Here is a 26794-nt window from a genome sequence, read left to right on the forward strand (position 1 = left end):
GTGGTCCACAGTCACCCTTTACAATGAGTATAGCCCAGAAATGGAATTCCATCTGTTTCCGAGCACATACAACCCGAATATATTGGTATAGGCATCTTCTGGGCGAGGTCTTTCCATCGTAGGCCCCTAATTTCTGATGGCCTCCGTGGTCGAGTGCCTTGCACACCGGTTTACATGGTGTCGCCATCCGTGAGGGTCGAGGACTTCCTCTTATCTGTCTGTCATTTCCATCATCACGTTAATATTTTACTTTCTTTGGAATTACATCTATGTGTAATGTGACAGTCCCGCTGTCCCCAAAATACTTAAAAGTGTCCCGCTTTCATAAATCAGAACACACTTTACATTAAATTTAGAAAATGGCGCGAAAGCGAAAAGTATGTAATAGCAGTTAACCAGACATCGAGTACCAGACAAAGGCAAGGTTGTTTTTTTCTAGGAAATAAAACTATTTTTCCGGATTTAAATCGCGTATAAGTTTTTTTTTTTTCAAACAAATCAACGTTTCGGGCCCTTTACAGGTCCCATGGTCACGGTTGTCTGAAAACCACCACATTTAAGACATACATACCACACAACCATCGAATAAAATTAGTACAGATTGCGCTGTCATTTGTATTGGACATTTAAAATGTATCGATAAATTGTATCGTCGTTTCAGAGTGGAGGGCAGCGAGGAGCTGAAGTTTCGACAGCCGGCGAGGGAAAGAGACGAAAAATGCGCTGGATATTCCCCGTGCCAGGTACTTCCACATAAAAGCTATAAAAATGTGTCACCCGACGGCGAAAGGTACCACGATACTCGAGTCATCTTTACCAGCATAAGTCTTATAAACTACAAGACGTAGCATCAACACAGATTGTGCTCCTTGTGAAGTAGTTCTTCCAGGGAAGTACTCTCATACCCATTTCTGCCGTAATCTGAGCATTACTGCGTTTCGGTTTTGAAGGGCAAGGGTGCTGATGAGACTGCAGTCACAAGGGGCTTCTCCACTGTATGTCTTAGGGTGATAGGCGCTATGGTAGCGCCTCTCAGATCTCTGACTTAAAGTTTTGAGTGGCACTGGAGACTGGCACACGACTTGTTCGTGCCCGTCTAAAAAAAACTCATCTAAGGGCTACTAACTTAAAAGTTGGGTGCCCGCGGCAAGGTGCCCAAGAAGCTGGAGCCATTCCTATGGTTTCTTTTTAATGAAAAATAGATTTTAGTGCATGGTTTGCTTGTTCTCATCCGATGTTAAGCTATGATGAAACCAACGATGGTATGTTATTGGTCTTCCAGTCAAACCATCTCTTTTGATATCAATGCATAGAAAGAAAGGCACGGTTATCAAGATGCCGAAGAGAGATGGAGAATGTTTGTATGGCCTACATTTATTTCTCTCGTGAGTTTGGGTGTAATTTGTGGTTGTCTATGTGTGTGTCCATGGCACCCGCGATACAGGGCTATAAAAAAATATGATACTGGTACATTACAGATCCTAAAGGTTTTAACGCCAAAGAGACTACATAAACAATTAGAACTGATGTCCTGGTACTTTTTAATCTGGTGGCTTTTGAAACCCTCCGCTAGCTTGGGTGCAGAGCTTCCTAAGTTGGGCTAGTTGGCTGCCAACCTTTGGGTCTCTTAACTAACTGCGTTCCGATGGAGCAATTCTAAAAGATAACGACTTGGAGTGTAATTTGTTTATCTTTTGTAAGAAAACAGTTGAGCTACAAATTAAAAATTATGTAATGCGGAGACCATTAGATTTTTTATTCAACGTAAATGTGGTCACTGAAAAGCTATAAACATGTCTCATGTCAGCGATATAACTGGATTATTAGTGCATCGATAACGAGTATTTATGCCATGAGGTTATCGTAGTAGTTAAAAACAGGGCCCCAAGTGTAACAATATAACGTATTTTAGCGTGAAGTTTGGCTATCGAGTATATAACCAGATCCCTGGCACTTTTAAATGTCAACTCTCGTTTGCGCTGAAATCACAAATTAGAAAGCTGGAATAATACAGCGCCAACAACTGACCTGTATATAAGTCTCCGGATATTCCAAAAATATTCTGTATTTATTGTAATAAAGATAATATCTCTAACTATAGGGGGCTGTTCCATTCAGTGGTGTGGAAAAAACAGCAAATCATTTAATTACAAAACGGAATCACGTTTCATCGGTAATTAAATATGTAATTTTGCAATTTTCGTCCATTATAGCAAAGCTCAAGTTAAATTGGTCGATTTAAAGTGAAACAATTGACGACACCCGTCAATTGTTTCGAATTCTGTCTATCCAATCGGAGCGCAATTATCATCGTAATGATTTGGTAGAATAGTTTTCAAACAACCTACACATTTCGTCTCTATTTCTGGTTACATATCCGATGCTAAGAGAAAAGCTAATGACAGGTTTCCTTAGTTTATACATCATAAACAATATGTTATCGGTAAGTAGGTAGGTACCTACATTTAACATTAGTGATGTAATGAGTGAACAAGATAATAGTTTTAGATGTCGAAATCTCAAACGTAAATTTTCGCTTGTTGTTTAATGATAAAATAATAATCAGTTATATTTTAGGTAAGTAAATTGCCTATTCCGATAACTGCTCATTCGTGATTGAATAAATTAACACTCCATTAAGACTTAACTCCATTGGAAGTAGATTTTAGGAGAATAAAAAACTATTAAAAAAGAAATTATCATAATAACAAATATGTACAAATAAATGGATAATTAAATATTTTAAAAATTGAAAAGATGATGACCATTACGCCCTCATCTTACTTAGCATCTCCAGCAAATTCATATTTTGTCGTTATACTGCGAAAACCAATTATCTGAAATTTTCACAGAAAATGACTTAACGCGACAAAATTGTTTACGTAAAATGCAAACATTTTCAAATTTCGGTAAAACATAAAATTTGAAATCGCCTGTTACAAATTAACGTGGGATGACCACGTAATGCATGAGAAATATTCGTCGTTAAAAATTCAATTGCATTTATTTCAAATTCGATATTATGTGAAATAATTGTTTTTCCCAATATAACTGCGATTTGTAATTATCCTACATCAATTAAAACTACACTTTTGATGATAGTTCTGAACCCATAAAAGGAGGAGTTTATTTTAAATGAAAAAAAAATGTGTAATTCTCTTGCATTTCCTGTTCCATGGCGACGAAAGGTGACAGATTACAGTGTTTCTAGATGTGTGAGTTGCAATATAACTATTGTTAAAGAAAAATTTAGTATTTTTATTATTAAATTCATAAAAATCCGCTGCTTTAAAAATTGAGAAGTATATTCAAAATCGCGGTCTTATGTGCTTTAAAATGAGCCATATATAGCTTACGGACTCGCCAGTTTAAGGTTAGGGCATGCCACCTTATGACAGCGGCCATCGTCCTTTTCTGTCTTTCCTTGCTTTTCTTCTTATTTAAGAGCCTTCACCAACTTAACTTAAATAATCACCAACTAGGTCAGCTCAGTGCCCTAATTTTGAGTTCCTGATACGACATGATTAACTTTTCCCTTATCGGATCTGAACTTAAAGGATTTAAAAAAGTATAACTTTGTCTCGGCCTTCTGCCTCTCTTTTCTTTAATCTTTCGAATAGTCACAGTGTCTTTTTGTGACTCACCCATAACTATTTCGACCGATCAATCAAAGAACTATGTTTTAGCGACTTCAAATGTCATTTACGTTGAATAAAATAAATTCATTTAATTTTTCAAGTTATACTAAAGGCCTGTCTGTGTCTGGAAATAAAATCATATTTATAAGAAACTCTCTCTCTAAAATCTACAACTGTCACTTTTTTAGTTTCGACATCTAACCGTCAAAAAAAGATTTTCAGTACCTACTTACGCACGTATAGAAGTTCACATTAAGTCCGATTTCTAATAACATTGAAAATGGTTTTTTTAACCTGTAAGGTGGTTCATATTAAAAATGGCGGATAATTGAAGTCGAAATCACTTTTCTGTGAGATATTGGGTAGTTTGTGGGGGATGCGAAAAATAACAGATTCAGATTTGAAGATAATGCAAAATTTTCTCTAATTTCAATATACAATATGAAGAAGTGTGAAGTGAAGTGTTTATTTATATAATTAATATACAAGCCACGACACTTTCAACTGTACGACTATCTGTCGTCACGACATAATGGTAACGCGCCCTTAGTAATTCAAGTCTTTTTTTACATAAACATTTACATATTTCACAAAAGAACCGACACGTAATGCCGTCTGCAATAAATTTTCTTCAATCGCCACATCAATAATTTACAAACACCACTGGTTTTGATATTGTTCTATCATAATAACAAATTTTATGTCGCGATTTTATTATCATTTTGTTGTTTTTACATCGCCGCTCTCGTAATACACGTAAGACGGAATTTAAAATTGTGACAAAAACAATTTTATTTTTATATTAGTTCAATTCGTGGTGGATGTGGCGAGATGACCTAGATGTGTTTGTAAATGACTGGCGAAGATCACAGAACAATAAATACAGTAGAAGTTTTTACTTTGCGTGACACGTGAGTCAACTACTGAAGACGAAAAAAATGGAAGTGCCTCAAGTTACACACACCTAACAGTGAATGTATTGCATAAATCGCTTTAAATGAATATAAGGTAAAATCATGGTAAAATTGAAGATATGCACTGATTACTGTACGGTGTAAAATATTGACTTACAAATAAATGGACGACGGGTCTAATACAAAAACCACGAAAAAAATGTCCCAAGTCAACCTCTTTAAACGTAGTGACATGTAAAGGAATATGAAAAAGCTAAAACGTTGAATTAAAATTGTAATGTCATCGCAGTACTGTCTAATTTTGCTTGCTTCGCTGTCAGTCGAACAAACGAAGACTAAAGCGTGAATGACGCTCTGTATACGATTTTAACGCCCTATAAGTTCGAACACTTTTTAGCGCGGACCCGGCGTCCATATAATTGTAAGTCAATGGTGTAAAAGCACGATTCCTGGAAATTTACACGACAGAAGAAAATCACAAACTTACCTCGAAATTTATAAGAAAACCGCCGTATTCAATAGGTACTTTACATCTTGCAATATTTTTTTTTATATCAACTAAATAGAACACGTATATCATACGATATACGTTTTTCAAATTGTTTTAATTTCGTTTGTAAAAACAAATAAACGCCAGTGCTCCAGCCGCTCGATCCAAGCAAAATGAACCGTATTAGTGCGGGTTAAAATTTGAATTCGTGCTGAGGTAGTATCAACTCTTAAACTTCGATTACCATCAGAACCGCAGTCGCCAAAACTCACGCATTCATAATTTCAAACATTGTAAAATCTTAAAGTCGCAGTTCAGTGCCATCAATACCTGTTATCGTAAGTTAGAACATCTTGACATCTCGATGTCGTCATCGTTCAGCTATTGATCGCTAGATGGCAGCACATAGATTCAAAATTTCAATACTGGGTAAAGTTTTAATTATATTAACAGTCCAGAATTTGTTAAATCTTTTTAAATAAGAAACTACGATCAATCACTATCGAGATTTCATAGTGTTTATCATTTGTTTTTGAGCGTTGCGGCGACCGCTGTCCTGATAGTAATCATGGCGGCACTTCCATTGTTTGTTTTTCTCTTCCGTGGCCCAAACACAAGGTAGCTACTATACATATATTATATAGTAACAGTAGAGCTCCTTGTGAAAGAGTCCATCCAAAGAAGTACCACCTTGCCTATTTCTGCCGCCAAGCAGTAACGTGAGCATTACTGCGTTCCAGTTTTGACTTAGACTATGGAAACCAAAGGACATGTTATATTGACATATATAAATCAGACGTTATATGTATATGATGCATTTAGACGTTGAAAACATAAACATTTTATTGTCTTTGTTTAACTACTGCGTGCCGTCGTAAGCCAAAAGAGATAGCACTACATTGATTTATGCCAAACATGGGAATCGAAAATACGTAACATCATCTTAGATGCCAGCTGCCAACTGTTCTCATTTTGCCATTTTTGTAGTACCCTTTGATAACCGTTTCCGGTTGTCAATTGAAGTAGGTACATTAAATGTCAAAACCAATGTTTGGCCAAATGTTATTCGCATGAATTGTAATGAAATGGACAAAAAAAATGACAGTGAGCACAATTAAGTATTGATTAAAATGCGTCGCTGCAGCATTAAGGGTCACGGCAGTAGAAAAAGCGGAAATCAACCGAATGTTACATTCCACCGGCATGTGTTATTTTTCTGCATATAAATCATATCAAATGGCCCAAATATCTCATGTAATTAGACTAATCTAAGTAGTTTATTCATCAGTCTTGCCGAATTTGCTTTGGTTACTTTAGATTGCCTGTTTGTTAGTATTTTTTGATGATTGTTGTTAACGATTATTTTGAGATAGTGTTGTTCTAGAAAGCAGACATATTATCGATATTCTGTTATTAAAACAATTCACTACGAGGTTTTTATTATTTCATTATTATTATTTTTAAAGTTTACCTACAAATGAAAAAGAAAGAAAGAATGGTTGGAAATTATAGGACTGCTGAACAGAATTGAATTGCAAAACCGAATTGGATCAAATACCATCTTCGTTTGTTCGCTCCATTTTGAATAGTGAAATTTTAATAGAACTTTAAATGTAACTAGATTACCTACATGATAATGCAATTCCATCGTTACATTTATTGGTAAATAACTTTATATATAATTTTGATTAAACTGGCTCATTACTAGCCTAGTAATAATAGCCTAGTATTAATCATACTTTGATTATAGTAAACTAAGTATAAAAATTTGCAAACATAAAAAACAGTTTCAACATTCAAGCCATACATTTGCATGTCGATATTGACTTATCTATGATTATGGTACAGCACTAAATCCGCCTTTGTGGTGAACATTTTTGGTTTAGGTGGGTGCGTTTATTCCGTAGATAGGGCAGCTCCTTTCCCTTATTTTTTGCCATCCTCTAAGAGTAAGGTGCTGTCAAAGTTTCAAGTAAATGGGACATGTCAAGTTATGAGTAAGAGTGACGGGTGCAGCGGCAGTGCCCTTCAGATGTTTGCGATTTAAAGCTCCGAGTGGCACTGTAACTGCTTTAGTAGCAGTTGCACTGTAGTTGCAAGTAACACTGTCGAAGAGGTGCTCTTATCTGTCTGCCACCTTCGTCTTTTATTTGCACTTCAATTACATGTGCCAAGTTGTTGAAAGTGGGTGAAGTTCAATAAACCGGATTCATCCCCTAATTTGCCACTCTTAGGGTCGTATTCCAGAACTCTACTCAATGCTCAAGTCAGGATTTGAGCACACTTGAGTATGATGTCAAGCACTGGAAATACGACCCTAGTGGCAAGGACTTGAGTATGATTTTCAGTGCTTTGAATCATACTCAAATCCTGACTTGAGCAATGAGTATAGTTCTGGAATATGACCCTTAGGGTCGTATTCCAGAACTCTACTCAATACTCAAGTCAGGACTTGAGTATTGCAGTGAGCACTGAAAATCATACTCAAGTCCTTGCCATTAGGGTCATGTTTCCAGTGCTTCAAATCATACTCAAGTCTGCTCAAATCCTGACTTGAGCATTGAGTAGAGTTCTGGAATACGACCTTTAGATGTGGAATATTTTCTTCAAATTTAAATGGGACCACTACTGAGGTATCCCCTTTCCAATAAAAAAAAGAATCGTCTAAATATATAACGTTTGGTCGAAATTTCATAACCTCGAAAGTAATTGTGAGAGAAAATGGATTTTCCTTTAAACCTAACTTAACCTAACCTATCCGAACCTAATCATGTCTTTACGATAAACATTCAACATATCATGAAAGAACAAGTGAGGGCCTACCACAACCTCTTAAAACAATATTACTTTAACCTTACATTGACTTTTCGTACCACAACGCGCTTAAAGTAGACTTACTGTAATGTTAAAACTATGATGTTTTATTGGCAGCTTTGTGGTTATTCATTCACTCAGTTCGTGCTATGACGCGACTTTGACAGTAAAGTAATATTGCTCTTATGTCAAATTAGATGCAATGGAAACAGTATTATTTTCAGTTTTATTGTCTCAATATTGATTTGTAATGATTAAAAGTTAAGTTGAACTTATTTATTTACATATATCTCTTCAATATTTTGTTTATTTTTTATTTAATAGCACATGGAAAATAATTTCACGTTAAATAAAAATACGCGATGTTTATTTCGTAAAATTATGACAGCGCCATCTATATGCTCCTTGGCGAAACTAACAGTTGACACTAGACTATTGTTTCGAATTCACAACGTGACTATCAAGACTCGGCTTGTTTTATTCATTATTCTTCATGAAAATGCGCAATAATTATTGAAAACAACGTAATTTTAATAGATTTTAGTATTACATACTTTCCTTTTTAACTGACAAAATTCTCTGAATGTAAATAACATTAAGTACTTTAACATTATACTACGATAACACGATTCGGAACACCAAAAAAGAAAGAGATGGCATCATACAGTTCATATAGCGTTATTTCTTTCCTATTTTTAGTAAGGAATAGGCAATATTGGAAAATCATTCGTTCTTTCAGTCATATTAGCAATAATACATTTCTTGGTAGACAAGTATGTCATGGTACGAATATAAGTAATATTATAATAAGCTTACTTTAAGCTTACATTGAAATAAGTTTGTTTTTGGAAAGGTTATGGTAGGCCCCCTCGAACAAACGTTTTTTCGGACAAAAAAATTTTCGACTTTGTGATAGATTACAACGTTTTATTTTGCATAAACACTTAAATTCTCTCATTGTAGTCCCCTAAGCCGAACATACTACAACATATTGAACAGCATAGCGTCATCATATGAAATGTAAATAACTTATGTTTTCACGCGATGTCACGGCGGCCCACTTAGGCCGCTGTTAATATATAATATCACAGACGCTATAAGCCGGAGAATGTACGGAAATAGACTTTAAAATTATCATAGGCTATCTTTAGAGGAGTGGGGCTCATGGTTATGAATACAGACTATGAATTCCCTTGCTTCAAAGACCATTGTTGAGCAAAATGTCATTGGAACTGCATACTACATATATTTTGCAAGTGTCTCGTTGATACGGCGTCGTCCAGTCAGAGGAATCTCTTCGCGAGTTGAGTGTAATCTGGGAAATATTGAATACGGTGTCTTGACACTAGAATTTAGCGATCAGACACATCTCTATTTTATTTACATAATCTTTGAACACATATTTATAGTGATCAGTAAAAATAGAACCGATTAACCCGACTTTGTCCCGAAAGACAAGTAGTTCATATTCATGCCAGACATACAGACGTTTAATGTTTTTTTAATGATTGGCTTTGCCATTTGGTTCCTCTGCGAAGGAAGAGTCTTAGATAGTGCCTGTGTGTTAGAATGCAGCTTGTAATTGCCAACCAGATCGGTTGGCGCATCGAGTATATAACCAGAAATGAGAGACGAAATGTCATTTAATTTGTTTGAAAACTATTCTGCCATATCATTACGGTGACAACTGCGCTCCGGGTGGCCATCCCGAATTCGAAACAATTGAAAATTGCAAAATTACACGATTAATATTTAATTACCGATGAAATGTGGTGCAGTTTGTTTTGTGATTAGACGTTTTGCTGTTTTTCCCACACCAACGGAAAAACAGCCCCCCATTGTTAGAGATATTATCTTTATTACAATAAATACAGAATATTTTTGGAATATATGGAGACGTACACACAGGTCAGTTGTTGGCGCTGTACTATTTCAGCTTTCTAATTTGTGATTTCAGCGCTAACGAGAGTTGATATTTAAAAGTGATACAAGGCCCATTTGCCTGATAAATAGCCAGCGATTGATGGCCCTTATTTGATCTCTACTTCTGGTTATATACTCGATGGGTTGGCGTGACAATTCTTCCTTTTTGAAGAGATCTATCGTTATCAGAGCTGATACGCTTCACGTTTTCTCTTTCGCACATGTTTAAGGATGATATGCGCGAATGAGAAAACACATGCTACCATCGTTCTGAATGTAACTAGTGTCTTTGGCTGGTATTCATAAAAGATTTTAATAACTCCGAGGACTGCTAAACTCCAGAAAGTGGGTGAAATTAAACAGCACATTCTAAGCCCCGCAATAGAGAACCCTGTATCGCGGGTTCCACGGACACATACATAGACCACAAATTACAACCAAACTCACAAGAGAAATTAATGTAGGCCATACAAATATTTCTCCCGGCCCGGGAATCGAACCCAGTCCATCATGGTAACCGTTCAGCCACGGAGGCAGTTGAGAGTGAGTGCTACCATTAACAGTAGAAGAATAATTTCTTCAAATTGTAATGGGCCTACAGAAGAAAATGTGGAGGAGGCTACTCCGACTACAGTCTGCCTCTTAAATAAGACGATGATAACTGAAGTACCCTTCCCAACAAAAAAATAATCATCTAAATCGTTCCACAAGTATTGAAGTAATAATAATAATAACGCACACACTCAACATAGCCCCGCACTAGGGAAACCCTGTGTCGCGGCTGCCATGGACACACGCATAGACAACCACAAATTACACCCAAACTCACGAGAGAAATAAATGTAGGTCATACAAATATTTCTCCCGGCCCGGGAATCGAACCTGGGACCTCTGCGTGGCAGTCCGGCATGGTAACCGTTCGGCCACGGAGGCAGTTAGAAGTAAATGCGATTATTGCACATGCACACCAAAAAAAAAAATTATTGAATTGAACACTTTCTCTTTTTTGAAGTCGATCAAAAATTGATGCCAACGTGTAACCAAGTATCACTGAGTTTTTAATTGGAAACTTTGTTGAACGAAGTTTATTAATAGGGCCTTCTTTGTTTAGCCTTCCGTGGCATCTAACCCGACGTAATTTTACCACCGAAATCAGGCTTAGATTCTACCGTTATACGTATAGTGTTATCACGGAACAATAAATATAGCAGTAGTGCTTAGTGGACGTGGCACGTGTGTCAGCATTTTGCTACTTTGGAATGCAAAAATTATAGTCGCACATGTATATTATCCATGGCGGTGTTTCATACCATGCATCGTTAAGTCTAATTTTGAATGAATGATAGTGGCAGTCGAGCACCTTGTAAAAGAGATCGTCCAGTGAAGTAATGCCACCTTACCTATTTCTACCGCCAAACAGTAACATGAGCATAACTGCGTTCCGGCTTAGAAGGGTAAGGGTGTTGGTGAGGTGGTACTTGTCAACTTGTGACTCAGGTTGACGGGGAACAATGGCCGTGTCCCTAAGATCTTTGCGATTAATAGTTCTGGGTGGCATTGCAACTGGTTTTACATAGGCGTTAGTAGATTGACGGCACAAATTTATAGGTGTATAAGTTATAGGTGAAACGCCTTTTTGGCAATCTTTGAATCATCGAGTATATAACCAGAAATAGAGACGAATCGTCATTTAATTTGTTTGAAAACTATTCTGCCACAACTGTGACAACTGCGCTCCGATTGGCCAGCCCGAGTTCGAAACAATTGACGGGTGTCGTCAACTGTTTCACTTCAAAACGACTAGTTAACTTGAGCTTTGATATAATGGACGAAAATTGCAAAATTACATATTTAATTACCGATGAAATGTAATTCCGTTTGTTTTGTAATTAGATATTTTGCTGTTTTTCCCACACCACCTAATTGAACAGCACGGCATTGATAGAGATATTATCTTTATTACAATAAATACAGAATATTTTTTGGAATATACGGAGACGTACTCACAGGTCAGTAGTTGGCCTGTCTATATTTCAGTGCAAACGAGAGTTGATATTTATAAGAGCTATATCGCTAATGTGTTACCAGGAATATATGGCCCTTATTTCGTCTCTATTTCTGGTTATATACTCGATGCTTTGAATGAATGAATGATATTTATTTGCTTAAATATGGTTTACAATAATAGGTGGTACAAGTATACATAATAAAACAATTCTCATATTTTCCGCTATCGGCATGCGAATTTATGGATGTGAACATTTTGGCAGCTAAGCATTTCTAAAGCAAGCCCTAACATGTAATATAAATAACATATTATAATAGTAAGTTGTTGCCATGTTATGAAGATGTCATAAAATATAAATACATTCCTTATCAAATAAGTTAGGTGGTCAAATTTATTGAGAATTATATGTAAAGTAATTATTAATTGAATAGAAATTTTTATCTCTTAGCCATGACTTCAGCTGACGTTTCAATAGAAGATTATTTGTCATTTTTATGTCAGAGGGTAAAAGCATTAGATCCTCACACACATGGCCCCACTTTTGGTGAAGGCTTATGTCTAGCAGTTGACGTCTTTTAGCTGAAATTATGACAATTACGTCATAATTATTAAACAATTAATCGTTCATAAGACAGATTCCTTTCCATGATCACCTTATATCACTTACAATATTTATTTAAAAATAGCATTACCTCATTGCATTTTACCTTTATCATCCATTTCAGGGTTTAAAAAGAAACTTGCCATTTTATTGTTTTTAATTAACGAAGTAGCCAGTTCCAATGTCAAATAAAACTCTGTCACAAACAAATAGGTTTGATGATTAATTTCCTTCTTGAAATCATTGCGTGCCCTCCAATTAGGCAGCTAAATAAGTAAAATATACTGTATTATCGTAGTGTATAAGTTACTAATTAGCAGAGATCGTAATATAGTACACTTGCTTAAACTCCAAGGAAGGTATACACGTAGGGTAGATAATACCGCCCTCTAAAATACCGGAAAGATTAAAAATAAAAAGCAAAAAATTTAAATTAAATAGTATGTTTTTAATTACAATTACAAATACTTATATTTTTAAATACCGTTGAACAAATTGCCGTTACAAATATAGAATAAAATACAAAACAATAATTCCGGTATTTGAGAGATATGCATTACTCACTCTATAGTCGCCTTAGAGTGAAAATCTCGCATACGCGTTTTTACTGATTTTTGTTGAATAAAAACTAGTAAACTTCTTGCTCAAATACTTTAAAGTAATTTAGTATCTGAAAGAGATATAATTTAACTAATTAAAACATTAACTACAAACATTGTATTTACTATATTTTACAGCACATTTTCATCTTCATCCTGAAAAATATGTAGAACTCACGTACGAGGTATTCACTCTAAGACGATGCTATGTGGAAAGCTCAATTTACATTGAACTGGATGTAAGCGAATTATTGTAACGGCAGTATAATGTACTTTATTTCAATAGTGTAACGTGCAAACTAGATACGACCCAAAAAACAGGCCGCGCATCTTTAGGACGTCCTTCAGAGAATTTGCGATTTGGTAAGCTACACACAGTTGCAGTGCCACTGAGAGCTTTAAATCGCAAAGATCTGAGGGGCACTGCCTGTCACCCTGAGACATAACTTGACAAGTCCCTGTTGTACTTCCCTGGACAAACTCTTTCACGAGGAGCTCTACTGCTACTAAAATATAGGATAGACTCAGCGACCGCCCATAAGATGCCTATTTAGTTGCATTTTAAAGATACTCGGGTTGTATATGCTCGGAAACACAGTCGCAGAATGGGAATTCCACTTCTGGGCTGTCCGCGTAATAAAAGATGACGAAAAACGCTTAGTACACCTGAAGGGAATATCAACCAAGTGAGGATGACGTCCCGCCGTACATCTGTAAAAGAGAGCGGGCGGGATGAGCTGATGGGGCTCATGGGCATACATTTCCTGCAGCTACCATATCGTATCTAGTTTGTACGTTACACAATTCACATAAAATTCATTGTGCTATGCCTTGAAACTTATACTCCGTCCTACCATTTATTTAATTTTTGACAATGCATGCCTCCGAAGTTCCGTAATTATTGACATACAACTGTAGACAAAAAAATGCAACACTTCCTGGACTATTTTATTTTTTATTTTAGTGAATCGACATGCTTTTTAGCTCCGATATTTATCGAGCCAATAGATTATGTAACTTTTTGCACCTGATAAATTTTGGTACCTGTCTAATAAATTGTGCCTAAAAAAACTGTCTAATGATTCTTCCCCGTATGATCGAGAATCGTCACTGAATCCTCATTAACATTAATTATTAATTCTTTAGTACACTGTCAAACGCAACATCACGATCCCAATCAGACAATATCTTTTTTTAGAACCCCCACACATTCACGATTTAAACTTCTTCATAAATAAAATCGATTCATATAAAAAAAACGCATTAGGACATCACTAATTGATTATAATTCGAGCTGACAAAAGTTGAATAAAATGGTTGGACGGAGTATAGGTAAATATAATATTTTAATACGATGTCTGCTAATTATTTATGTATATACATTGTTGTTGTTCTTGTCTAAAATAAATGCTTATTATTATTGTGTAAACTTTTTCTTCCACATACTAATATTATTTTCTGTGTTTTTCCAGTTTTGCTTATGTCCTGGTTCGGAGTAGAGGAAATAAAGGCAAACTCGTGTATTCGCACCGGTAATATTTGCATTTTTGTTAATCTACCCTCACAATGTGTCGTCGTTTAGTTCGTATAGAAGTGTATCGTGTTCTAAAACTTCCAAGCAAACATATCTGATGCTTATCTACGTGTGACGCTTTACTGTTACTGACGCCTTTTTACAAAAAAAATTAACAATTAACAACAAAACGGTAATGTATTTTGAAAAATAAATTTATTTATACAAGTAGAAGTAAATTAACATGCTATTCCTCGAACCCAGTGAAGGCCAATTCGTGCAAAATAGCTGCGCTTGTGTTGAATATTTTTTTACTAAAAATTAATAATAGTATTATAAGCAATCCTTGCATAATAAGCGTTCTTAAAGTCGAGTAATGTGTTAGTAAGTAATAGGTACGGATTTTAAGACCTAATTATGTAATGATTGCACACAATACTTTTTCTACGTGTAAATAAAATATTGAAACAGAACCAATACTTACTGTATATTTTGTTAACAATCCATAACAACAAATTTTAACCCATTTACTAGGGTAGTAAAAGGTTCCACCATAAAGCCTCTTCATATATTTAGGCGAAAGACAAACAAACGCTATCAAACAAAAAACCAAAGAGATAAAATAGAACTGAAACAAGTAGTGCATACATTTTTAAACATTTTTTTTATAAAGATTTATGGTCCGGTTGCAAGACTTTTAACCAATCAGGAGGCAGTATAGCGTTTTTTAATTAGCAAAAATACAACGTTCTTTTTTTGAAACTCATTAAACTCGTTGCGAGTACGATAGACAATAGAATTTTGATTCAGAACTAAAAAGAGCGCCTTTATGCATGGTTTATGAAATTATAATTACAGATTAAAGTAACTGCAGTTACAAACACCACTTTGCCTCTCTACGAAGCATCCTCAGGTGTTGTTGGAAGAAAATAACACAATTTTCTCAAGTCTTTTTCTCGAATAATACTCTATCTTCCTTATCATAACTAACGCAATCCACATTTTTTCCGAAATTGATTTTTTAACATATCTGAAACTAGATCTACAAACCCATATAATCGTTTTTTATACCGTATTTCGTTTCAGTTTTATTAGGAAATGAAATGATTATTCCGGATTTAAATCGCATATCGCACTAATCGCGTCTCACGGTTCACTGAGGTGAGGTGAGTTCAACCGCGACCGTGGCCTGTGAAGGGCCCGAAACGTTGGTTTGTTTGTAAAAAAACAAAATATACGCGATTTAAATCCGGAAAAATAGTGCCATTTCCTATGTGTAACAATCGCGAAAACTTAAGAACTGGATTCTGTTCTATTGTGAATCAAAATTAGCGAATGGATATTTTTTTAAGTGTTACTGTCACTTTTTCAACTTTAGTTGCCAATATTTGAAAAGTTACCGAAATGCAAATATGTTAGTTATGACAAGAAGAGCAGTACACATGTTAATGGATTTAGTAGCAGTATAGCTCCTTGTGAAAAAGTTTGTCCAGGGAAGTACTGCCACCTCACCTATTTCTGCCGCCAAGCAGTAATGTCAGCATTACGTCGTTCCGGCTTTGAAGGGTAAGGGTGCTGGTGAAATTACAGGCACATGGCACTTGGCAGTGCACCTCAGATCTTTGCTCTGAGTGTCACTGCAACTGTTATGAACAGGCGTGTCGCTTAACACCAGGTGCACGACTTGTTAGTGTAACTCCGTGCTATTTTACACGATTTATTCACTGGATTCGCGACGTAACAAGATAAATTGCTTCCTTTTTAATTGTGATTTAATGTCACTATAATTATGAATACTTTGAATACATTGTTCATCAATGGTATTCCATAATATTATTACCAATCAAACATTGGAATGGGCACAGGATCTTTACATAAATTTCACAGCAAGTAATAAACATACAATGCATTCCTCTGAAATACCGGTAATATTATATTGTATTTTGTTAAATACCGGTAATATTCTATTGTATTTTGTTCTTAATTTTGGTGTGCTAGTAATTATTTTACTACGGTAAAATTGGTTTTGTTTTTTTTCCATTTTTTTTAAATATTCCGGTATTTCACAAAGAGGTATTAACTACTCTATGTGTATTAGTTGCAGTTTAAGTAAATCTACAGTACTTACTACTAGTACTATTTCGATTTGTGCAAATAATAACGTACCAGTCAACTACACCAATCGCCTGGTCTAGAATTATCCGTGAACCAGCACGCTCAGGTAATAACTTAGAACACCCGAAGTAGGACCAATATAAACAATTTGTTTTTTAAATTGGTTCTATCGGAAATCGGACTTCGAATCTACTCGTGTAGTCGTCAGAATGTAGCCAGATGTAGCTGTCAATTAAATTATGGAGTTTCTGACTTACGGATAACAGCCTGTACTTTATTAGTCTAATTCCGGTGGCGAACTTCTAATTCCACGGTGAGTCAAAAATGTCCATAAAAGATAAAACTTTTCTTGATCTTTTCTTGTCTGAATCCAATAGAAACTTATAAAATTTGAAAAATATCAAAAAGCAGATGATATGTTTGCGTTTTTTTTCAATTTGTTTTTTAAATGTTCGAGTGTCCACAGGAATGTGTGTTGCCATGTTTCAAGGAATGGGTAATTTTTGCATGTTGAAAAATATAGAAAATAACACTTTAGGACAAGTTAAAAAAAAAACGATTTCATGGTTGTTTTTAATATTTTTAGTCCAGAGCAAAATCATTTTTAATAATTCACCAGATTTTACAAACAACGTAATGCTGAATCGACATTTATTTCAATAATTCACTCGATTGAAAAGAGCCAAATTGTGAAGTCGTTTATTTTACTACATCTACCTAAAACAACTAAAACACACACAAATAAGAACCCTGTGAATAACTGAGTATTATTATATATATAAGAATAGGATTTTTTTTCTCACACAAAAAGCACACATACATAAAAATGTAGATTGGTTGGTAGCCGTGAAAAAGTTTAAAATTTTTTTTTCCAAAAACTTCAATTTTTTTTACAAGATATCTAGAATTTAAATTAGGCCCAGTCTACGTATTTTTGTTTTAGACGTTCAGTTATTTACAGGAATAGATTTTGTACTGCCATCTCCGACACGTTTTTTTAATCTGTCTTTTCTTTATGTTTTTTTAATCTTCTTACTAATTGAGGCATGGGTTTTCAGCGTTTTGGGCTCTAACCTTCAGCCCACTTGTACAGGCCGAATGCCAAAGTAAGTACTCTAAAAAGAACCTTTTTTATATATCACAAAAAATGCTTCCGTGCTTTCTAACGTTTACGCCTTCTATCACTTTATATTTCACTGTACGGCATGATTTTTGCAGAAATGTCGTTGAAGTATGGGTCATATAAATTTTTCTCAGGTTTCCAAAATTATAGAGATTTTTTTTTGTTAATTATGTAACAGTTATCCGATTTACATCTAGCAATGCTGATCCATAGCTTTGTCTATTTAATTTGTGACTAAACGTAGCAAACAGTGACAAAACTTAATAAAAACAAAGAAAAATTTCCGACTTTTGAGGTTGACATTTGACATGTTTGAATACGTCTTTGATACAAACAAATGATAACAAAATTTACTTGTAATCAATATTTATGTTAGGTATTGAAAAATATATTTTTTAATACAGTTGCTCAAAACGTGGTATTTTTCGTACTACAAATCGTGCCGAAAGTTGGAATTTTCGCACTAGTGCTTTTTAACTTTTCCATTTTTTTTTAAATTTACTGTTGTTACAAGTCTTAAGCACAGAACTAAAGAAGTTGTGTATTTATTTAATATTTATGTGCTTTGTGACGTAAGTCATTCGTCTTTAAAACTTATATTTACTTACAAATACTATATAATGAACGTATCGAGTGGAGGTCCACAGTCTCTGCCTACCCCTGAATGGGTGACAGGCGAGATTTTTATGTATAAATTTGTTCTATGTATTACAGATAAATTGTATCTCACTACCGTGCACGGGTTCCTAAAGAAGTTTAAACAAAAGTACCAGGACTTCATAATAAGAAAAGTGGTTACAGACCGATATTACAGAAAATAAACAAAAACAGCACGTTAGAACTAGATTTCCATAGACTTTTAAATAATGGTTGCAGTGGTTGTATTTCATTATTTTAATTTACTAGCAGAAAATGAGTTTATTTTAAATACTGTTTTATTTTACTTTCAATGTAGTTTTTTCGCAAATGTATTAAAAAACGTCGTTTGATACACGTGCGGATTTGTCATTTTCACTTGTCTCGCGTCTTGACCCTCGCCTCTGGCTCGGGCCAAGAAGCCTCGAGACTCGTGAATAATGACTAACTTTCCGCACTTGTGTCAAAAATAACTATTTCGTTTGTGTTTAACACAGTCAAGAACCTTTATTATATCCCATAAATAAACCAATCTTAATAATATCGATGGTTTAAAATGTCAATTACTGTAAGGAACACCACGTGCAAGAATTTAATTAATAAAAAACATTTTTTATAACTAACAATACAAATATTTATTGCACACTAGGACAAATACATAATCATACGAAAAATAAAAATAAAAAAGACAGGTAAAAATCGGCCTTATTGTTATAAGTATTTGCTATACTTAGAGATTGCTCTCGTCCATGCAGTGGCAAGGCGTCAAAATTGTCTTTAGTAAAGCGGGAGCAAAAGAAAAAACACTTTGTTTGCTAGACGTCGGGTCGAATCCGGCCGGATCGAAGGAATTTATTCTATTGTTCGATCTTTGTGTTAATAATTATAAAAAACATTAAATTAACAAGTGGCGCCTTGGCAATAACTAAACACAGCACTAATTAGCACATAAGATACCAGTACACTTTATTTCACTGGTTAATTATATTGTACCATGCAACCTTCGGGTTGCAGGAAAAACTGTAAGATAATAATTAATTGAGGGCGCAACAGAATACGTATGTAATACACATATTGCACATGAATTATAACTCGTTAAATTTTTACTTCCTGCTATGGTGTAAAGGAGCAAAGAATCCACGCCTAAACAGACAAGTTCTCGAATTTCTCAGTACAGCACCATGAAGCCATTACAACTGCTGTATTTTAAATTATATGTGTATCATACAGTCAGCGAAAACACAAATACGTAAATCAATTGGGTCAGGAAACTTTGAGAATACAGAGTCGCAAATCGTCTTCAGGCTAAATCTCTATCCATTAGAACATTTTTTAAGAGCTTAAGAGTGCTACCATGTCTGATATTGCGGCCACATCAGTCCATCCACTCCATGTACATGGTTATGAACCTGTCATGAGCTGTCTCACAAAGGCAACAGCGCCTAAATATTTAAATAGTTTAAAATTCACAAAAGTTATTTTGCTTTTAGTTTTTTAACAGGCATTTTTTTACGTCAAGTGTGACCTGTGCCGCTGCATTTGTACACCACAGCGTTGGTCTTTTATTGAACACTCTAGACCCACTAGGTTTATGTAACACCTACATTCGAAGACGCTTCTGTATAAAATCACGCTAAAACGTAATTATTTTGCTTTCTATTTATTATTATTTGAATATAAATATTTCTTATTTTACACTATATTTCAAAACATACATTTACAAGTACATCAACGAACATTTTATTAAAATAACGTAGACTGGGCTTACATAGTTATTTATATTTTTTAGGTAAGTATATCAATATAGTTATATGCATATATACAACGACATTGTTAATACAACAATCTGAAATCATTTGATAAAGTCCGTAGTAAATTATAAAATGTTATTCATTTTTTGTTGTATACATAATTATACACTATTATTAAGAAAATTTTATATTGTTTTGTGCAGATTATTAAACAGAACAATATAAAACCTTTCTTGTATACATTTAAGTTACATCGGCTTAATTTTATTGATACCAGTTAATGTTTACCGTTATCTTTACTTCTAGCTTATTGTATTAATGTTAAATAACATAACAGTGTTACAAAAAGGAATACACCCGCTTTTAAAATTAAAATTATCCTAAGCTTTATATTTTATTTTTCTATAACAATGAAGCATGTGATTTTGTAGTAAGTTACACAACTATACCATTTATCCTTATGTAACAAACTGTTAAGTTGTATAAGAAAGATAATAACACACAGAAAAATGTAAGTATTATTTTAATAAATAAATATACATTTTTGTTGAAAGGTAAGTATGTATATATACAATATAACCTCTGGTATTGTTAGACTCATAAAGCTTCACATAACGCATGTCCTTAAAATTAGTTGAAACAATTTCTGCAATCCTGGTTAAGCAGCGTACGATAATAAAAATTTCATGTTGTGGAAAAAAAATGGAAAGGTTATTGCTCGGAAACGCCATATAGGAGCGAATTTTAGGTATCACAGCGACTGTTAATACGGGATGTACAGTCGGTGCCCTAACTTAAGTATCCACTATTTGTACTAAGTGCTATATAAATAGTGGATACATAAGTCGACAATGCTATTATAAAAATCAGTACCGCGTGGCACACAGCCACAAGGATTAAACGAGCCTTTGTTATGCATTATTATGTTCTGTTCACATTACTGTGTGTGGTAAATAAATGGTTTAAAGAAATCAGGGCACCGATTGTATCACCAGTAGTGCATTCACCTATGCAAGCTGTGTGAGTCGCACCACTGCCCTGTGTGTGGGGCAATGGTGAGGGAGGGCAGACACCATGGTTTATGCTGCCAAGAGTTTGCGAGTCATTTTCCTAGACACCACGTCATAAACGATATTGTGCGATGGGCGATGGTTTCGGTTAATGTCCCTTGCGTGCTCGAGCCCCCGGGTTATGGGGTCTACTCACATTCTCCGTTCGACGAGCGTCCGAAACAATTAGGTACTGTCAAATAAGTAAATTAGTAGCAGTAGAGCTCCTTGTGAAAGAGGTCGTCCAGGGAACATTACTGCGTTTCGGTTTTTGAAGGGTAACTTGTCAACTTATGTCTCAGGGTGACAGGCGTAGTGGCAGTGCCTTTCAGATCTTTGCGATTTAAAGCTCTGAGTGCCACTGCAACTGTTATGGACATGCGTGTCGCTTACCACCAGGCGCACGACTTGTTCGCCCCTCACTTGATATTATAATAATCTCAGTACAGAATACTAAAAAAACCGACCTCAAAAGTACGTGGTATTACGTCTATTTGCTAAGTTTTATTGAAATATCTACTTTTTCGCCACTATACAGGACTTGACACTGGAGATAATAAAAATTGGTTCTCACTACGACACTACACAAAGTATATTGAGATAAAAACGCCTTGAATTGGAGAAATAGCAAAATCAACCATTAAAGTAATTGCTCCTAAATTAAAGTTAGGCGCTATTTATAAAAATGAATCTTCATGCGTGAACAGCCACCCTTAGAGGTGGATGATTTTCTTCAAAATGAAACGGGACCACTATGAAAGTACCCCCTTTCCAACAAAAAAAGAATCATGAAAATAGGTTCACAAATACCGGAGTTATCGCGTAACATACATACAAAAAAAAAGAGCATACAGTCGAATTGAGAACCTCCTCCTTTTTTGAAATCGGTTAAAAAATATAACTCGACCTAATCACAAGACATTTTAATATTGTCGAGTGTTACTTATTAGATTGTTTTTATTTGATTGAGCCTAATCGACGATGAAAGGCCGCGTGGTTTGACATGGGTTCCTTGGCGGAAAGGTCGTTGTCTTCTGTAGGACGCAACGTGTGTATATAACAACTAATTGTGGCAATTTTCCCACGACAAAACGGCGAATTATCATATTACTCAAGCACTAAAAAAATGTACACATCGCTGTGAAACCTAGACAGATTGATGCAGTAAATAAATCATAATATGTTATATAATATGACACATTTTCGCTTAATGGCGCTTTTGACTTTTCATTGACCTTTTCACTCACGAACTTTCCATTGACTTTCCTAAGAACTTCATCATTCAACATAGTACATAATTAGCAGCAAATTCTATTATAGCATTTGCTGTGTATCTTCTACATCGCCTTAAATACTCGTCACTGTATCATTCCACGCCATAATAAAACAATGTTAGAGTTGTTTTAATTTTTTCATTTATACTCATGTAGGTACATGTTTAAAGGAACGCCAAAATAAGATTGAACCATCATAACAATGTTCATATGAACCAGTAACACAAAGAAAGAATGTCTCTAATCGCCTTTTTAAATTATTCAAATACAAAAATTAAAAAAGAACACCATCGTTTTTCTTTTTCGATTACATATACCGGTACATGTAGCCAGTGGCATAACTATCATGTAGGTAATCTGTGCCAGTGGTTTATATATGAACCTTGTTATCATTGTTCCACCTTTTTAGCGTCTCTCTAAATATGTCCATTATTCTAGTACAGGTGCTAAAATAGCAAAATAATTTATTTCACAATATACAAACGGAGAGATTTACAAAAACCAAGAAATTACAGCTCAATGGCAGTGTAAATTATTCGCTGGGTCTACACCCGGATTAGGGTATTATTAAAAAATACACGATTAACGTTCTATTTAAATAATAATAATTTGCATACTTTACCATTGAAAATCAATACTAATTGGCTTAGCATGATCGGAGAATTCCTGTACTTCACTGAATGACCTAGATAGCTATAGGCATTTAATGTTCAATTATTAATTTTATATGTATAATATGAATAACTAAAATTCATACACCTTTCTATGTTTAATAAAATGTTTTTGTTTTATAATATTTCTGATTTCCGTGGTAATAGAAAAATAGCCAAATGAATCAGAAAATATATTACGTTGAGGGCAAGTTACCTAAAATAATTTTCTTAGAAGAGACTCGTGAACAACAGTAGCATTTAAATGGTACGGAAATTATTTCAACATTGAAGTGTCCTTAGCGTGACTAAATTTAGCCTTGGAATATAAAAGCAAAGTTGGGTGCAAAAATAGTTGTAGGGTTATTGAAAAACCTATACTAGATCTAGGTCAAACGGTTTGCACGAAGGGTGTCGATTCTAGTTATGTTAGTCCGGGTTCTGTATCATTTTCGGGTATCAGACCTTCGACGCGTATCACGATTGTTATTGTAAAGTGATACGCGGTAATGATACGTCGGTGAAACACAATACCCCAGGTGAGATCAAAATAAGCTTAAGGGAATAATAATAAGGGAAGTAATATTCGTTTAGTCTTATTTTCTTACGAGAAATGGGAAATTAAACTTAGTAAACTCAACGTTTGCCGGGTTGTGAAAATTATAGAAATTATATAATAATTAGTATCCGTTGTTTTATTCCGCGGTGTACTACTAAATGCTATTTTTACTGTTTACCTACGTTTCATACATATCGACATTCTTTTGAAAGTACATTTACAATGAATTAAAAAGTGTCCAATCATAATTATCTGTCAAATCAGAGATGAGAAATAATTGTCATCTGTTTTCTTACACTAAACCTATAATTCCGTATGACTTAATAAAACTTATTATCATGAATGTTACGCTTTTCTTCTAATTTTATTATTTATTAGAGTTAACTCTGAATTATTCTAAAACAATCGTATTTAAAAAAGATATATATGTAAATAAAAAGCTTCGTTAAACCGAGTGTCTCTTTCATATCATAAGGTCTTTAAAGCAAACAATCACATAAAAAGAAAAGCACATTTTCTTCACAAATTGTCGGTTTAAAAAAAATACATTAAGATAATTAATTAGTGTTGAAAATTTAAAAAAATTATTCAGATTTATGTTAAGAAGCAAGTATAATCTAAAACATCGCTCATTTCATACTGGAAAAATGTTCATTTAATAATGACATCGCCTAAAATCTATCCATTCTCTGATTCCAGCCCGCACCATATACTGTTACGAGTGCGACAGCTGGACCGACGCGCGGTGTAAAGACCCCTTCAACTACACTGCGTTACCACGAGACCAGCCGCCATTACAAACTTGTAATGGCTGCTGCGTCAAGATGGTCCGGTATTCGAAAAGTCGTAAGTGTTTGCCTTAAAACTTTACTATTCTTTCTGGTGGTACAATTTTTGGTAGAGAACCTGCCTGCTTAGATTCTACCGCATTACCATTTCGACTGCAAATGGACACTAGTGTGTTCTGGTTTCATGTGTAGGGAAAGCGGGCTCTTGCACTTTGCAATGATAGGCATAGTGGACTAAATCTTATACTCGCTGTTAACACGAATGACGTAACGTATTTTGACAGAAAAAAATGTATTTACATATTTCCACCGACAGTTGAAACGGCGTTTATGACAAAAACTCAAAACCGAAAAAATTATATGAAAAGAAATTAACGAAAAACGTCTACATTTCTCTTGCGATAACTTCATACCTTAACCACTTGGTAAAAAGTAAAAATAGTGATAGATAAGCCTTTTTTTTTTACTGATCATGGCAGTATACATGTAATAATGGCATATTTTGGCAAACAATCACCATGTGTAGAAAGCACGTGTGACAAAGTATTCGTCTTGTTTGCCTATTCGACAAATAAAAAAACACCAAACTTGCGTTACCGCGCGCTCGTCGGCTGGTACAACAAATCAGCCTCTTCAATAATATATATAGACGAAAGCGTAACAAACGCTACAAAACAAAAAAGCAAAGAAAGAGATAGAATAGAACTAGGAACTGGCCAAATACCGCATACATTTATAAACATTTAGGACCCGGTTGCAAGACTTTCTGGCCACTTTAACCAATCACGAGGCAGTATAGCGTTTGAGTAGCGTCCTAATTGGTATTTTAAATAACAAAAATACGTTTTATTTTAAAACTCATTTACATAGTTCTGTGTACAAAACTTTAATGAAAAGTATCAAAAACAGAATTTTGATTCAGAACTAAAAAGAGCTCCTTCATGATATGGCTTATGAATTTATAATTGACAGATTAAAGTACGGAGTAAAAAAACATAAAATATTGTTCAATTCACGTTGCAGGTAAAATAATACGCTTGTAGTGTAAATTTTAATGATATTATGTTCTTTCCAGCGTACGAAGTGGTCCGTCGAACGTGTACCTCTCAGCTTCAAATAAATCTCTTCATGGTAGACCACGTGTGCATGATGGAAAGTTCCGGGACAGGCCACATGTGTTTCTGCGAGGAAGACATGTGTAACACAGCGTCGACAGTCGGCCCAACACTAATTCTCGCACTAGCGCTCGCATGTCTTGCATGCAGGTGAAGTAGGAATAGTGATGGGTTTAGTCGATCGATTTTGCATTTATGAAATTTGTAAAAAAAAATTGGTGTGATGGTTGTTTAAGAGAAATATTTTTGGTGATTGTGATTTTATTTGTGGTGAAAGATTGTGAACAAGTGCAAATTATTAATGGCTTTGACATAAATTAGGTATAGTTTTACTTTAATATAAAAATTAAAAATACTTTTTTACAAAACCAAAATTGAAGAGCGAATTATACATTTAGTGACGTGTGAAAAACCAAAATCGATCGACTAAGCCACCCCCGGCTCCAACCTAGTTGAGATTTGACATTTCTTCGTCCAAAGTAGTGTTGTAGCTTAGACTTAACGTTTAGTTTTCACAATATTTTTTTATATTTCAAAATCAGATGAGCAGTTTAAATGGGGAGACATTTTGTTACTATTTTTTATTGTCTCTGGTGTGTAATAATAATAAATTACGAACATTTAATAATAATAAATTAACGATATTTAAAATACGTATATATTAGTGAGTACGCAGACCGTAGATTTAAAAAAAATGGTTGTGAAAACTAGACGCAATTTTTTTCTCCTCAAGCAACTTTTCATGATTGCAATATTTTTGCTCTAAAACTAACCGTAGACTAATTTAACATAGTACTTAACTAAACGAATGAGTTTTCCAATACTTTAACTTAAAATGTTTAACTAGCGTGTATATAATGCTCACATAGTGATGCGATCGTAGAGTTTTTTTAAAAATTTTAGTTACTTTTTTACTGTGAATGGGGTATTTTAATTAATTCTAGATTATAAAAAGTATGTAGATAGTTGGTATACATGGGAAAAACATTCTAAATAAAACATAAATGTAAGCAAAGCCTGGTCTTAAATATTTGACTTTGGGGTTTCATTTAATGTTTTATAAGACTACAATAACTTTGGTTCAAAAATACCCTTTCATAGTTTTAAAGAGACGTAACTAAAATGACATCAAATTGACATTTGACATTCAAAAGCTGTGACTCGACGCTTGGTCCAATATTATATACGTTAGACCGATTGCTCATAGAAGCACTTATAGGCGTGATGCACATTT

General features: G+C 34.6%; 1 protein-coding gene across 2 annotated transcripts; it reads left to right on the forward strand.

Moving 5' to 3' along the window:
• The first annotated feature begins 666 nt into the window (after positions 1-666).
• Positions 667-25999, forward strand: LOC113234333 (protein quiver). Of its 2 annotated transcripts, XM_026469634.1 has the most exons (5): positions 667-743; positions 14460-14519; positions 17674-17721; positions 24357-24503; positions 25521-25999. In XM_026469634.1, the coding sequence occupies exons 1-5, from the start codon at positions 719-721 to the stop codon at positions 25712-25714; spliced, it is 474 nt and encodes a 157-aa protein (XP_026325419.1). In that variant the 5' UTR covers positions 667-718; the 3' UTR covers positions 25715-25999. The 2 variants fall into 2 exon arrangements, with proteins under 2 accessions (XP_026325419.1, XP_026325420.1); XM_026469635.1 differs by lacking the exon at positions 17674-17721.
• Positions 26000-26794: the final 795 nt, after the last annotated feature.

This window comes from Hyposmocoma kahamanoa, unplaced genomic scaffold (assembly GCF_003589595.1).
Source record: "Hyposmocoma kahamanoa isolate Upper Pololo Valley unplaced genomic scaffold, ASM358959v1 83, whole genome shotgun sequence".
In the NCBI taxonomy this organism is placed as follows: domain Eukaryota; kingdom Metazoa; phylum Arthropoda; class Insecta; order Lepidoptera; family Cosmopterigidae; genus Hyposmocoma; species Hyposmocoma kahamanoa.